This window comes from Egretta garzetta, unplaced genomic scaffold (genome assembly GCF_000687185.1).
Source record: "Egretta garzetta isolate BGI_Z169 unplaced genomic scaffold, ASM68718v1 scaffold51, whole genome shotgun sequence".
NCBI lineage: Eukaryota > Metazoa > Chordata > Aves > Pelecaniformes > Ardeidae > Egretta > Egretta garzetta.
The window spans coordinates 100074-115806 of record NW_009258549.1 but is presented as its reverse complement, the minus strand read 5'-3'; the positions used below and the strand labels follow the sequence as shown (position 1 = coordinate 115806).

Below are 15733 nucleotides of genomic sequence, written 5' to 3'. Positions count from 1 at the left end.
TGGTGGATGCTTTCCTCGGGCATCACCAGCCTCATCTGCCGTTTGGGCCGGGAAAGGGGGGGGATATCCCCGGCCCCACCGGGTAGCCGGGCCCCTCGGCACCGTCCCTGCAGAGCCGTCTCTGGAGGCAAGCGGGGCAGTCGGCCGGGGTAGGAGAGCGCGCGATGCGAAAACTGGGCAGAAGCGAGGTTAAAGTCGGCGACTCCATCTGCGCAGCTCAGACCTTCGGGTCAACTTGCGTGAGCTTGGTGCATTTGACCGTTTCTCCAGGGTGAGCGGTGCCTTTCCTTGCTGGAGTGGCAACCCATGCTCCAGCACTCCGTCGGTGCCGCAGAGCTGGGGCCTGCTGCTTGCAAAGGGCGCCCGAGAGGCTCGGGCTGGCATGGAGGCTGTTCGGTCTTGTTGCCGGGGTTGTGACCGCTGTGGGGGCAGCTGGTCTTGCTGGCCCTATGGACCGCTGATTAGAGCCAGTGTGTGGGCACGAGTGCCAGGGTGGGCAGAGCTAAGGCCAGGCAGAGCTTGCAAAGTTGTTGACGAGTGGGAGGTGACCATGTCTCCTTGGTGTCTCCCCGTGGACTGGTTCAGGCTGCATGTGCAGCTGGAGACCCCAGAGGACGGATGCACCCAAGCTGGCATGTTTTTTTTGTGGTGTGCGCCCACTTGAGTAGCTTGAGAGGTGCAGGCACTCAAGAGCCACTGGTTGATCGCTCTGCGATAACGTGTCATCCATGGTGCCAGTTTTTAATGTGATAGGAGCATGTGTCACGTCTGCAGAACCAGACTGAGACAGCCTGTTAAAACTCTCTGCAATGGCTGTTCTGCAGGGGTGACTGTTGTCACTATCAGCCTCATTCGAACTGGTGGTGAATTAGATGTTTTGTGTCCATTACCAGTTTTAAGTGATCTTTTCCCCTCCTCTCCCCTGACTTTGGTTTTTGAACATGAACGTGGTGTCCAGAAGTCGTGAAACACAAATCAGATGCCGTTGTCTGAGTAACTGTGACATTCGGCTTGCAGATTGATCTGTGTTCACAATACTTAAATCACAGTGACTTTGACTACAAGGAGTAAGCCTTTGTTTTCTGGATGGCAAGGAAAAAGCTGTGGTCCGAGTTGTCTTTTTGAACTGGCTTTTTAATCTTGGTTATTGCTATCTAATATGATCAATATGTATTGATCATGATGTGATCACGGTGTGAGCGGTTGATGTGCTTTATGCTTAGCTTTCTAGGGCAGAGTTTTTATGTGTCTATATCTGATTTTAAGTTTGTTTGCTCAGCCCTTCCTCATCACAGTACAGTCAGTAATCAGGAATGCTCTTGCTTCTGTTTCTCTTTCTTTTTCCCCTCTCTTCTGTGTTCCCCGCTCCCCAGAATGAATGAAATGAACTTGAGTCCTGTAGGGATGGACCAGCTGACCTCATCCTCTGTGAGCAATGCCCTGCCGGTCTCAGGGAGTCACTTGGGATTGGCAGCGTCACCCACTCACAACGCCATACCAGCACCAGGTAACGGGCAAAGCTCCCACAAAGGGTGTTGCAGCTTATGCTCTGTGTTTTACTGTCACGGGAATGTTCTTAACTGGGTAGCACTGCTTGCTCTGGTAGCAAGTCATGTCTTTAGCAGGTAATGAGGTGATGTAGAATTGTGGAAGGGTAGACCATAAACCATTGCTTATGTGGGCAAAGCAAAAGGAACGTGTGCTTACCAGGCTTACACCTTAATGGGAGTCTCATTTTGTTCCAGTGGGGTGGCTTGCACTGTGGGTGGGTGGGTGGTAGCAGAATCCTTTGAAATATGAACTGTAGCTGCAAATCTGTCTCCACCTATGTCTATCTTCACTCAGGTGAAAATAATTATTTATTAACCTGCAAAGCAAAACTGTTTTTGTAGCTCTCTTTTTCAGGGGGCTACATAGACAACATTACAGTTGTAAAGTAGAAGTGGGCGCTACTCAACGTATCCAAAAAAGGTCTAGCCACATTCAGGCATGCTTCTCATTGCTGTGATAACTGTGATCCTTCCTTTGAAGCTTGCCACCTTACTTTGACAGTACCATGCTGTACTTCCACCAGGAGCTCCTGAGGAATTAGTAACCTCTTTGTTAGCTTGTGTGTTCATAAGCTTAAGTTGTTCCATTTAATTTAAATGGGCATTTTCTTTTGCAGGCTTGCCTGTTGCAATTCCAAACTTGGGCCCCTCCTTGAGTTCCTTGCCCTCTGCTCTGTCTCTGATGCTCCCAATGGGTATTGGGGATCGAGGAGTGATGTGTGGTATACCAGAGAGAAACTACACCCTACCTCCGCCACCATACCCTCACCTGGAGAGCAGCTATTTCAGACACATTCTACCTGGTAAGTGGTCTGGTGCTGATGGATGGGAACAGAGGGAAATTGTTTTAAGGGCCACCTATTTTTGTCCTGAAGCAGGAAAGACTATTTTGCAGAGCTGTAAATTCCTGGAGTTTGTGTGGAGTCTATTGTGTCATTTACACACCTTTATTTTCAGGTCTCTGTTTCTATGTATGCCTATGAAGAGAACTGCAGGGTATTTTCTACTTAAACTGAACCTCTGGTCACTCCTCCTGATGCTTTGTTTTTAAGATTAACAGAAAAGAAAGCATGCCTGGTTTCCATCTCAAATCACTTTAGTTCAAAACTGCTGCTTTTTTTTTTTTTCTCCTGTAGCCTGAAGCATGATGGTAGGTTACAGTAGTTCAAAGCTGAAAAAGAGCAGGCTATCAGCTGAAGAGTTTGGGCTCTTTCCTACCCCTTTAGCTCATGGCATAGGTTTTCTTCACGTTTGTTCAAGGTTGGTTTCTGAAGGCCTAACATACTGATTTCTATCTCGATTAATCTCTCACATGTGTTTTAGAGTATAAATGTGGAATTTTACATGTTAGTATATGAAGACACAGAAATTTGAGCTTTAAATGTAGTCCTTGTTTTGTTATGTAGCTAAGATTGACAGGGTAGAAGGGGGTAGATAAAATTCTTTAAGGTCACCCAGTGAGTGTTGTTGGTTCAGCTTAGGTTAGGAAAAGAAATATAGCAGCCCAGATCTCATCAGCTACCTGATGACTAGTGGCTGAACTTGCCAGCTGCTTAGGAGTAACCCTACCTCCTGCATTACATGCCTGTGCATTTTGTGGGCAAAGAGTAGAGGAGGAGACAGTGCATTTGAGGACTGAAGGTATTTGCCGTTCTTCTGAGCTGGAATAATTTATGCAGAAATGAATTTTTTTCTTTCTGGTCTGCTTGATGTTTAGCTTGACGTTTCATAGGAGCCTTCCCTCTGTCATCTTGCTGCCTTCAAGGCTCCTCCTTGTTCAAGCCACAGGGCAGCATGGTGTGCAGAAATGTTTGATGCAGCTGATTAAATTAAACTGCCCGTTTCTTGGCTTAGCCATTTTTAATGGGGTTATGCTGCAGAGAGAGTACCCGTGCTTGCATGCTTGTAACAACGGACACATCTGAACTTTTACAAAACAAATGGCTTATAGGGTTCAAGGCCAAAAAGAAACATGCTGACTCAGATCTTGCAGAATCTGCAAAATCTGTCTCTGTCTTTGCTGGAAGTACTGTTTACTTGAATGTGCTGATGTATTTCCTCCAAAGATTTTTTTTTTTTAACTTTGTCCAACAAGAGAAGTTGGTAGTATGTAAATACAGGTTAGTGTTTCTTTGTATCTTAAGTTCCAAGGTTGTTTGGCACTGGGGATCTTTCCAGAACTACCAGAAAAGATGTTAGGATTTCTTATTTAAATTTAACTGGGCTATTGTTTTACAAGAAACAACATACTTTTCATCTAAGGAAAGACAGCAGATGACTCACGATACCTCTGAGAGAACTTACCTTGGTTCTTCAGAATTGCAGTTGATCTCTGAGATGGACAGTTGTGTCTCTTAGTCTTAGAAGAAGGAAGTACTCATAGTTAAAACTAAATACCGAAGCAAAAAGGGTGTATCCTGGAGAACTGTTCCTACTTCTCCTAGCAAAGGTGAACAAGGGATTATCAAATGTTAGATTCCACTAGCAGTTCTTCATCCTTTGTGAGCTATTTCTTGAGAATGAAAAATTATGCCTAAAATGTGAAGAAACTCTGCCTGATTCAGTCTCTGTACTGAGGAGTCTAGGTTAGATGCCACCAGAAACTTGGCTGTTCAGAGTTTGGCAAATAACTGTTTGACAAATCCTGTTGAATGGAAGCTCTGTATTTGTTGTCAAATAATACTTTGACAAGAGTAGTGGGTTGGCATGTGTTTGTGAGCCACATTTTAGAATTAGTGGGTTTTAATTGGACATAATATAAAGAGCATGTCTTCAAGGATCTAGGTCTTAATGTACTATGCTTTGATGATGGGGTACTTTTTGTCGAAGATTTGAAAACTGATTTCATCTCACTCTGTTCTCCTCCCCTCTCTCATTCTACCAGGTATCTTATCTTACTTGGCTGACAGACCTCCACCTCAGTACATCCATCCCAACACTATAAATGTTGATAGCAATCCGGCATTGTCAGTCTCCAGCAATCCCTCAGCCCTAGATCCCTACCAGCCTAGTGGAACCGTGGGGCTGGAACCAGGGATTGTCTCCATGGACTCCCGCACAGTGAACACCCATGGTGCTCAAAATCTGCATCCTAGTGACAGCCATGAGGTAGCACTGGATACTACAATCACTATGGAGAGCGTTTCGAGGGTAACCAGCCCTATCTCTACAGATGGGATGACAGAGGAACTTACAATGGATGATGTAGCCGGGGATCATTCGCAGATCCCAAATGGCTCCCGGAGCCACGAACCTTTAGCTGTAGACACAGTGGGGAGTAACTTGACGTCGGACGCAGTGGGGCACGGCGGCGTCATTCCCATTCACGGTAGCACTTTGGAACTCCCTGTCGTCATGGAGCCCGACCACATCGCCGGGCGGGTGACAGGAATATCGGACAGCACACTAAATGACTCCATTCATACTGTGGCCATGAGCACCAACTCTGTGAGTGTGGCGCTCTCTACCTCACACAACCTAGCTTCCCTGGACTCAGTCGCCTTGCATGAAGTGGGCCTCAGCCTGGAGCCGGTGGCAGTGTCTTCCATAAATCAGGAAGTAGCCATGGGGCCAAGTCACGTGGATGTGTCTGCAGACAATCTTGCCTTCGTACCATCCTCTCTGCAAATGGAAGACTCCAATTCGAACAAGGAGAACATGGCAACCTTGTTTACCATATGTGAGTGGGCATTTCCTGCTTTCTTGGGGTAGGGTTTGTTATGTAGCTGTAGTCTGGTGGGATGACAGGACTCTTGCTGCTAGTCTTACAGATCTGGTGAAAGAACCTTTGTTATTTAACAAGTCCACGGAAGTTGGAACATCTGCAGTGGCAGATTAACCTTGCTGAAACGATGCTAGTTGGAAGTAGACATAACAGGACGTTTAACATTGTTCTCTTTGTATCCATCTCCCATGTTGCCTTGATGTTGGCAGCTGAGTTCTTTATGAACCTCTTGCCTTTTGTGGATATGTTATTATCCTTTGCAATAAGACTTCTGTTTTTTAAAGTCACATCACAAGTGACTCTTCTTGCTCCATTAAAAAAAAAAAAGCAACAAACACCACCACAAGCCATACATTTCATTGAGTGGGTATAGTTGTCGAGTACGACATGATGTGATTTTGCAAAATTTTTATTAAACTGTGAACAATCATCATGAAAATACTGTTTTCAACAGAACCTACTAGGAAAAAGAGCAGAAAGGGCGGGAAGTTTTTAATATTCTTAATTAGTCTCATCAAAGGACTTCAGTCCAGAGGTTGGTTGATCTCCTAGGAATTGAGGAGCACTGGACGTTGTGCTCTCTCAATCCTGTCATCATTCAAGGAATGGTGTTTGAGAATTGTGAAGTTCTCGCTGTCTGGGACAGAGATTTGAACTTCCACTTGCAGCATGTCTGGCTTCCCACTGAAGCATAAGGCCAGCTTTTATATTCAGTTTTATTAGTTGTGGTAGCATTGCTGGGTGCTGGTTTTGCACGTAATCTGGCCCTACAACTGCCAGAGCCTGAAGACAAGCTTTTAGTCCGACATTTGAATTGAAACTTTTATTCTGTGGGATAAAATACAACTTAAAATCAGGTGGGTGTAGAACTATGATGAATTCACAACTCCTAGAGGAAGAGTTTTACAGTTGATACACTCGGAAGTTCGTACAAGCGTCTGCTGCATGTCGAACAAATAATGGTCAAAATAATATGATATCCAACATGCTCATGTGAAATCACTTCTCTTATTCACCTAAGTGAGATTTGATGTGCCAGCTTATTGTCACTATACTTAAAATAGTCCTAAGCTGCTGCTCAGGTGATGTTCCCCATTGGTAGGATGTTATAATGGCTATTGCATGCCTAGTGCTTTCATGTGATTTGCAAAATAGATCTTTGACTTGGGAAGGCTTAAATTTTAACTTTTTTTTGTTGTTTTTAAACCTCTCCTGAATAAAACATGAATTTGCGTCCAGACAGATGACAGCAAGGAGGAGTTGTTTTAGAGCCTCTTGGTGGTTTTTCCGCACTAAGAACGTAGGAATCGGGGCCTTTTTCAGAAAACTTCTTACACTCTTGTCATGGTTTAACCCGGCTGGCAACTCAGCACCACGCAGCCGCTCGCTCACTCCCCCCCCTCCCTCAGTGGGATAGGGGAGAGAATCGGAAAGAAAATAAAAGGTTAGAGCCGAGGGCTGAGATAAAGACAGTTTAATAAGAGAAAATAATAATAATAGTAATAATGAGAATGATAACAGAATATACAGAATATACAAAACGAATGAGGCACAAGGCAATTGCTCACCACCCACCGACCGATGCCCAGCCCGTCCCGAGCCGCGAGCAGTCCCCGAGCCGCGAGCAGTCTCCCCGCGACCGACCGACCGAACTAACCCCCCCCCCCGAGCATGACGTTATATGGTATGGAATAGCTCTTTGGTCAGTTTGGGTTAGCTGTGCTAGCTGTGCTGTACTCCCAGCTTGTTATGCACCTGGGCAAGCAGGAGAAGCTCAAAAAGTCCTTGAGTAGTCTGAGCACTACTTGGCAACAGCTGAAAACATCAGTGTGTTATCAACATTCTTCTGGTACTAAATCCAAAACACAGCACTATGCTAGCTACTATGAAGAAAATTAGCTCTATCCCAGCCGAAACCAGGACAACTCTTCCTAAGAGGGGAAAAAAAAAGTGTGCCTTTGCTACAGTCATAAATGTTTGTGAAACTTTTAAGTAGCCCTTTTATTCATCATCTTTGTTTACAGTTTTGGGTACCCAAATCAGCAAATTAATCACTGTGATTTCCTGCCACAATCCCGCCACATTGTTTGGCAAGGACAGAAATGGAAAGGAAATGGTATATCACGTTTCCTGTAGAATGTAGGATCTTTTTTTTCCAACTTCTTAAAATTGTATGAATCCCTAAACCTTTCCAAGTGGTAATGTCACATGCCTAGAACTTGCTTTTCTTCCTCTTTGCCTCTCCTTGGGGCTAGGCCACAGACCCATAGTGGTGTGTGCTAGGCAATGCTTAAAACCAGCTGTTCTAAATAGTGTTTCTCATTACTCAGGTCTGGTTGTTGTCGTTGCTGTATTCCTCCTACATGTCATCTGTGCACATGAAGCAGTTCTTGTATAGGCTGTACCTAATAATTTTCTGAGTACCTTCCTATCTGTAATTGTGTAGTTGCTTAAACTATATTTTCTATGGGGTCAGATTCTGGTACTCTGATGTATGAAAGGAGCGTCCCAAAAATCTGTTCAAACAAATAGTAATGGAACTGCTGTTCATGCCTGCTGAAGACTACTTCTGTGAGTCTTTTATACTGGGGTTGGCTCATCAAGAGGCCAAAGAAAGTCTTTGTGGAGATTCTGCTTAATTAGCTGAGCATCTTTCTTCAGAACAAGAATGATTTATCAGGAGGATGGTTGCTGAGGAGGTGTCAGTTGCTCCATTCATAGAAAATTAAAATTAACGTAGTTTTTCTAGGTGAGAGCATTTTATGCTGTACTTTTTCCCGAATTTATTAGACTGAAGACTTTCAGTGGTTTATTTTTCAGCAGTACTTATGCTGAATGACAGATTGGGAAAGTGATGCTACTGATTCTTTTGGGGCTTTTTTTGTGTTCCATTCTGTGGCATCCCAGAGAGGTGTACCGTATGAGTTTATTGTAGTAGGTCCTTTAAAAGCAGCAGTGAGGTCAGGTTTTTGCTGCTGTGAAGGTTTGCACTTTGTCTGAATTTAAATGGAGATAGGGGGATTTGTGGGTTCAGACTAGAAAAATTTTAGAAAGAAGACCTTACTATTCCTTTGTGTGAATATCCTTGAGGTTCTACATGCAAGAAAATTCTTGTGGTCCTGGTAAATTCCAAAACTATAACCAGTTAGAAAGTGTTTCATTTGGTATGGCTTGAATTTTGCTGCCAATAAAGGTAGTTTCAGTTGTGATCAGAGAGAAAACATCTCTTCCATCATCAGCATTACTGCCAGCTCTGGGGAGACTGCCATCGGACTCACAGTAGTTTTGATGAAGAGTGGACTCTGTCCCATTGACAGATTGCCCCTGTAGGGGTAGTCTAGAGTCTAAATGATTACGTCACCATCAGGAGGGCAGGTGGAGATCCTCATATTTGATCTGAATTTGACAGGAGCAGCGACATGCACATTGGAGTCAATGTGACTGTATGGTTTGTATTCTTCTGATTAAAAGCTAGTAAAGCAGATGAGCTAAACCAGATAGAAGTAGCCTTTGCCAGGGGCTGAGCTGAAACATGTTGGCAGGGAGCTGATTGCACCGTGGGGGCTGTTGCATCTTCTTAATCCCTGTTGTCCCTTCCCTTCTCTGCAGGGTGCACACTGTGTGACAAGGCATATCCATCGGACTGCCCAGATCATGGGCCCGTCACCTTTGTCCCTGACACCCCAATAGAGAGCCGAGCCAGGCTTTCTCTGCCTAAGCAGCTTGTCCTCCGGCAGTCTATCATGGGAGCTGAAGCAGGTAAGAATCAGATGACTATATGTTTCTATGCAGCAGTTTAAAAAACACTCATTGCCTGAAATCAAAAACCGCAGGGAATTTAATGTGGGAAAGAAACACTGCAATAGAGAGGTGGTTCTCTCTTCTGTAATCACCCTGACTTACATTGTACAAGAGCTTCTTGTCCTCTGGTTACTGCTTAGACTTCAGCTAGAATCTAGGGGTGCTGCCACAGAGCCTTACTGAAATGCTTGATAAGGTCAAGTACAAACAAGGTACGGTGTTTATTTTTATTGTGTGCTAAACAGTCCAGGCACAGCTTTGATAAGGAGACATTACAGCAATTGGAGTTTGGGGGAAGATAACAATTAGAAATAACGGAGGAAATTTCTGTCTGCTTGTTCATCAGCTTGGTTTGCTACCTGTGGGTCTTCTGGATACTCTCATTGGAGAATTGATCACGAGTGCCTTTTTTTTTTTTTTTTTTTTTTTTTTTTCCCCTCCTCCCATTTGCATTTGGCATGTAGACTGTGACCTTGTCATTGGATGTGGACCTTGTTACTGTATTTCACAACCATTGTCACCTGGAAATCGAAGAGTACCCTAAGGATCTGAAGGCTAGAGAATGATTATTGGCTTGCTTAGCGATGCTGCTTGTTGAGAGTAGATTACATCTGTTCTTTGCAAGCTGCACTAGTTTCCAGTTTATTCCTAAAAGCTATTCAGTTTATTCATGTAGACCTATATATATATAAAAATGTTTAATAATAAATAATATACACGCAGGAATCCCTCTGCCCATGACAGAAATACAGCTGCCTCTGGGGAGAAATGCAGAAGCTGCTTAACAATGCCCAGCAACAGTTCTGGAAATTCCTGGGGATTAGGTAGGCGAAATGTAGTTACTGAAACTAGTATTTTCTGCTTCTGCAGAAAGTGCCATGAAAACTTTAATTGGTACAAGTGGCTAGGATCTTAGCTGTATAGCTTACTAAAAAGTAAATTACTTGCTTTTGACAAACAAAATAAATATTTGTAATTAAACCAAAGCGGCTCCCAGTAGTGTCATGTGGTGGTGGTGGTTCTTGTCTCTGCCTTAGGTGTGTTTTACATGTGAAGTAGAAGCTTTGATGATCTTTTGCCTAGATATTACCCCTGGAGCGTTATCTCATAAACTTCCCGCCTCGTTGTTATGCATGATTAGTTGTTTAAATAATTGATTTCTGCAGATTTTGGTCTTCTAATGATAGGTGTGTGGACACGAGAAACCATTCCTGTAAGGACGTGTTTCGGACCTTTGATCGGGCAGCAGAGCCATTCTCTGGAGGTGGCTGACTGGACGGACAAAGCAGCTTGTCACATCTGGAAGGTCAGTGGATGTTACGGCTCACAGGGTCTGCAGGCACGCCTTTATCTGGTGAAAGCCACCAAATGACGCAGCAGCTTTAACATTATCATCCTTGCCAAAAATCAAAATGAATGCAGTTTGATTGTTTAATACTTGATATCAGCATAGCAGAGCTGTATACCATGTGATATGCTGGTAATCCTGAAATACAACGAACTTCTTTAATGCCTTTTCTTTTAAAGGGCTGGATGTGGTTTCCCATATCTGTGTGGAGTTGCAGCAGAGATTGTATGTGAATTACTAGGCAACACTTGTTTGTTTGTTTATTGAAAATTCCCTCAGGTGATGAATGATTTGTTTTAGGAAAGCTTGCTTTTTCACATCATTCACACAACAGTCACAACTTTCATGTTCAGAAAGTAAGATTGATCTATATAAATAAAACATGTACTGTTTGCCCAGATATTATTATTCACAAGACTTGGCTTTTAAGAAAGCCAGCCGAGTGCATTTCTGCTGGGAGCTAAAGGTGGTGTGTGGGAAAGGTGCTGATAAACAGTTTTTCTAGCCTCCTGGGTAGCAGAGAGGTCAAGATTCCTGTGTGAAGGGGAAAGTAAGGAGTAAGAACAAGGCTGTGGTCTTGGCAGTGGCAATGGAGACCTCCTGGCTTGTTCTAGGTAAACACATCCTCTCCTAAACAAAGAAGCTGGCTTTCACTGCATTTGTTCCTGTGCTTTGCCCTAAGATTGGGTTTGTTTTTCCCGGTAGATCTATCACAATGGTGTCCTGGAGTTCTGCATCATTACAACTGATGAAAATGAATGTAACTGGATGATGTTTGTACGCAAAGCCAGGTGAGAACCACCTGTACCGTGCTAAGTAGCTTGGAGTCTGAGCTGCAGGCTCATACAAGGCTGTGCTGGAGAACGTGCACTGCTGCACTGACTGCCCAGATGGGTGATGAGCTCAGGACCAAGGGACCTTCAGGAACTATCCAGGCATCTTGGACGGGTAGGGAGAATGAAACAGAGCAGTCAGTGGAGAATGTTACGGGGGAACCAGTACATATGCTTTAGTAAAACAGCCCCAAACCTGCTCCCATACTTTATTTCCCGTGTTCTAAAGCTTTAAACCAGGTTCTTTTTATATTGGCTTACTGTGCATTAGCTTGTTATTGCTTTCCCTTTCTCACATTCCTTTTGCATACATCGGTGAAGATGATGTTGATTGTCTTTTTGATTTTTAATACTTTATTAGCCAAGTGTCCCTGGGTTCTTTTGGCCAGGTTCCAAGCACTTACAGCTCACAAGAAGCTGTCCTTTTCAGTCTTTCTGGAGCCTGCGATGAAAACTGTCCAGGCTGCCTTCGGTATTGCTCTATACATGGTCCACTGAGAAGGCTGAAGCTTTCCTATTGCTCTGTGACACAAAGTAGGTTTCCCCTGCAATTCATTTAACTGCTCCCATATGCAGGAGTCAAGAAGTTAATGCTTGATCTCCCACTGCAGTGGGGCAGAGCTTTTGCTGATTTCAGATACTGGGAACAAACATATGCAAGATACAGCTTCAGAAGATGAATTATTGCATCTTGGATATGCTTTTCAGCAAGAGTTATTTTTGAAGATAATTTTGGTTTGAGACTTTAATGATATTTATTTCTCCCTCATGTGTTCTTTATGTCTTAAGGGGGTTTATATGAAAAAAATACATATTTTTGTAGCTTCTTAAGAGATCATAAACTCTCTTCTCTCAGCCCACTCTAATGTCTATTAATAATTTTCTCAGCAAGGTGTCGCAGTGGTGTGAAAAATGTATCATTTGGTGGAGCAGATTGGCTCTCAAGGTCCAGTTTTCCTTTCCTTAAATAAAGAAGGACAGAAGTGACAGACATGCAAGTTTTTATAATGTGCTGACAAGCATTGAGGTTCTCTCATTACCTATTTATAGGAATTGCCTTCTTTTTTTTCTCTCTCTCAAAAAGTCATTATTTTCGGAGGGCTTTTTTTCATAGCTCTTGTTATTGCTATAGGAACCGGGAAGAGCAGAATCTGGTAGCTTATCCTCATGATGGAAAAATTTACTTTTGCACCTCTCGGGACATCCCACCTGAACACGAGCTTCTGTTTTATTACAGTCGGGACTATGCACGACAGCTTGGTAAGTAAGCACTCATCTTTGCTGGCTCTGCAGGGAGTACTCAGCTTGAATTCCCTTCTAGTGCCATCTCTGGGCACTGTGGCTTGGTAGTGCATTGCGTTCCTTCTCAGTTCCTAGTGGTGCGCGTCATGGTTTCCTTTTACATTTCGAGCTGTCTAATTCCACTGATCAGGAGTAAAAGATGGCAGTTTTGAAGAAAATGAGTTGGTTTTCTTCTGTTCATCCATCTGGTGCTAAGGGAGTTTTGCTAGCTGAAGATGTTCCTACCCTCCCCCACCTTTGGTTGTGATAATTTAGGTTTAGTGGAGCTGTGCTCAAAACCATTCCAAAGTTGAGCCCCTCAAAACATTTGAAATGGCTGAAAAAACAAGCACCAGAGCTGAAAGGAGCAGGGGTGAAAAATCTCTGCAGCTGGCAGACAAAGTGTTAACATAGATCACGCTCACGCTCTCTTAGGCCTTGCTGTGCCTCATTAAAAGTGATGCTTTTGTGCCCAAAGGTGTCCCCGAACATCCGGACGTGCACGTCTGCCACTGCGGAAAGGAATGCGCTTCCTATGCGGACTTCAAGGCCCATTTGAGCAGCCATATTCACAACCACCTCCCCAGTCAGGGGCACAGCAGCAGCCATGGGCCAGGCCATGGCAAGGAGAGGAAGTGGAAGTGCTCCATGTGCCCCCAGGCTTTCATCTCCCCTTCCAAGCTCCACGTCCACTTCATGGGGCACATGGGCATGAAGCCGCACAAGTGCGATTTCTGTAGCAAAGCTTTCAGTGATCCTAGCAACCTACGGACACACCTCAAGATACACACAGGTAAGGGCTGGGGACTTTATAGAGGTGCTAGTAAAACGCTGGATCAGCGTGCTCCATGTGCCCCCAGGCTTTCATCTCCCCTTCCAAGCTCCACGTCCACTTCATGGGGCACATGGGCATGAAGCCGCACAAGTGCGATTTCTGTAGCAAAGCTTTCAGTGATCCTAGCAACCTACGGACACACCTCAAGATACACACAGGTAAGGGCTGGGGACTTTATAGAGGTGCTAGTAAAACGCTGGGTCAGGACCTGTTTTCTCTGATCCTTGGCCACTTGGCAGAGTGCAACTTGTGTCTATAAATCTAAGCTCTTGGAAACACAGAATCATAGAATGGTTTGGGTTGGAAGGGACCTTTAAAACTCAGCTAGTCCAGCCCCTTTGCCATGGGCAGGGACATCTTTCACTAGACCAGATCACTCGAAGCGCCATCCTACCTGACCTTGAATGCTTCCAGCAGTGGGGCATCCACAGCTTCTCTGGGCAAACCTGTTCCAGTGTCTCACCGCTCTAATTTTAAAAAAATCTCCTCTTTATGTCCAATCTAGATCTATCCTCTTTCAGTTTAAAACCATTGGCCCTTGTTCTGTCATACAGCCTTGGTAAAAAGTCTCTCTGTCTTTCTTATAAGCCTGCCTAAAGTACTGAAAAGCCTCAATAAGATCTCCCCGGAGCCTTCTCTTCTCCAGATTGAACACCCCCAACTCTCTCAGCCTTTCCTTATAGGAGAGGTGTTCCAGCCCATCATTTTCATGGCCTTTCTCTGGACACCCTCCAATGGGTCCGTGTCTGTTCTGTACTGGGGACCCTAGAACTGGATGCACTACTCCAGGGGGGGTCTCACAGGAGCGGAGTAGAGGGGTAGAATCGCCTCCCTCAACCTACCTTTCTAAGGGTGGCAGCATCCTGACTGTGGGAATGATCTCTAGTCTATGCTGACCCCAACTAATGCATAGGCACTGCCTGAGAGTGCGCTGGTTGGCATGGGATAGGACTGCACCGGGTTCAGTGGTGTGGGTGCTTGTGGGACAGTATGTAGACCTGTGTTCTGCCTGATAGTGCCATGTCTAAAAGTGTTTGATGAGTTGAAGTTGATTGCGCTTGGGAAGAAGTGTCGGCCTTCATCTGGGCGACAGAAGCCCTTTGTTCCCACACAGCAGGTCCAGGGCTGGCAGCTATGATAAAACAAGGGTTCCCTTCTGCTCATGAGAAAAAGCCAGCTGGGTTTGAGAGCTTATAATGTGGACAGTTGTCCACTTAAATATGGGGCTGAGATCTCTACCCCCTTTCCTTGAATTGTTTTTCATCTTAAGGAAATGGCACAAGACTGAAATTGGTGACTGTGGGGTCAGACTGATGTGGATAAGGCTCAGCTCTGTCACTCATCAAAACTGAAGTCTGAAGATGCTGTTGACTTCTGTGGGCATTTGGCTATTGCTAGAGGCTTTGGGGATAAAAGGAGAATTGCCAACAGATCAGTGAATGAGCGCTGAAAGCGGAAAACAAAATAGTGAAAGATTTTTCAGCTGTATAAGAAGAAAGGAAATACGAAAAGGCATGGATTTAGCACCGAGTGAGGACAGGGGAGAAGGTGAAGGTCAAGTACAGGCCAGCAATAGACAGTGTGGCTATTTTTGCCTTTTTTTTTTTTTTCCCCCCCAGTAAGGGTGAAATATAGCTATTGGGAATCACAGAATGCAAATCACAAAGCTGGAAAGGGAATAAAACTGGGAGTTCAGCATGCTTCAGTCCAGCATAGGAAGCTGTGGGCTCAGTAGGTGAGGAGTTTCAATAAACTGATCAAGTACCAACGTGGTATACACCACCACAGAATGCTTAGTGGGACAGGGATTCAAGTGGTATTCAAATGTAGTCTGAATTCAGTGGCGTGCAGGGGTTGTGAACTATTTCTGGCAAAGAACAATGGAAGAACTACAAATAAGTGGAAAAATGGGATAAAACGCAGAAGTTACCAAAGAGCCAGTGAGCTTTGTACCTGTGTGTTTGTTAGACAACAGAACTTGTTTTTCTAGACAAGGCAATGCAGTGCATCAAATGCCGCTGGGCTCCAGTAACGCATCAGATACAGTTCCTGTGGGAGATGGGGGTGTACTAATGCACAGTAACTAGATGGCTGCTGTGGTTACTATTAAAAAGGAGGCCGCCATTATTTTTGCTCAAGAATTCATCTTGGATAGCCTGGCCTTGTTAAGCGTTTGCCTGAATCTCTTTGCTGGAAAACTTACATGTCTCCTGGTGATGTTTTGATACGCAGAACAGGGAGGCACAGTTGGTGTAGACAAGAAGCAGAAAGTCTGCCTTACAGGAAAGGCTGACTGACCCCAAGCACTGGAGGACGAGGAATCAGTGGTGTTCAGAAGGACAAAGTGCAGAACTGAGCATC

The 15733-nt window shown here is 44.5% G+C and overlaps 1 protein-coding gene across 1 annotated transcript in view; it reads left to right on the top strand.

Annotated features, from left to right (window-relative positions):
• Window positions 1–1313: 1313 nt before the first annotated feature.
• The window catches only part of PRDM4 (PR/SET domain 4), a 16627-nt gene continuing 2207 nt past the window's right edge, over window positions 1314–15733 (top strand). Inside the window, 9 exon segments of the mRNA XM_009647796.2 lie at window positions 1314–1367; window positions 1369–1507; window positions 2168–2353; window positions 4435–5229; window positions 8884–9033; window positions 10263–10381; window positions 11129–11214; window positions 12389–12516; window positions 13016–13330. Of these exon segments, the coding sequence (XP_009646091.2) occupies window positions 1314–1367; window positions 1369–1507; window positions 2168–2353; window positions 4435–5229; window positions 8884–9033; window positions 10263–10381; window positions 11129–11214; window positions 12389–12516; window positions 13016–13330 (1972 nt within the window).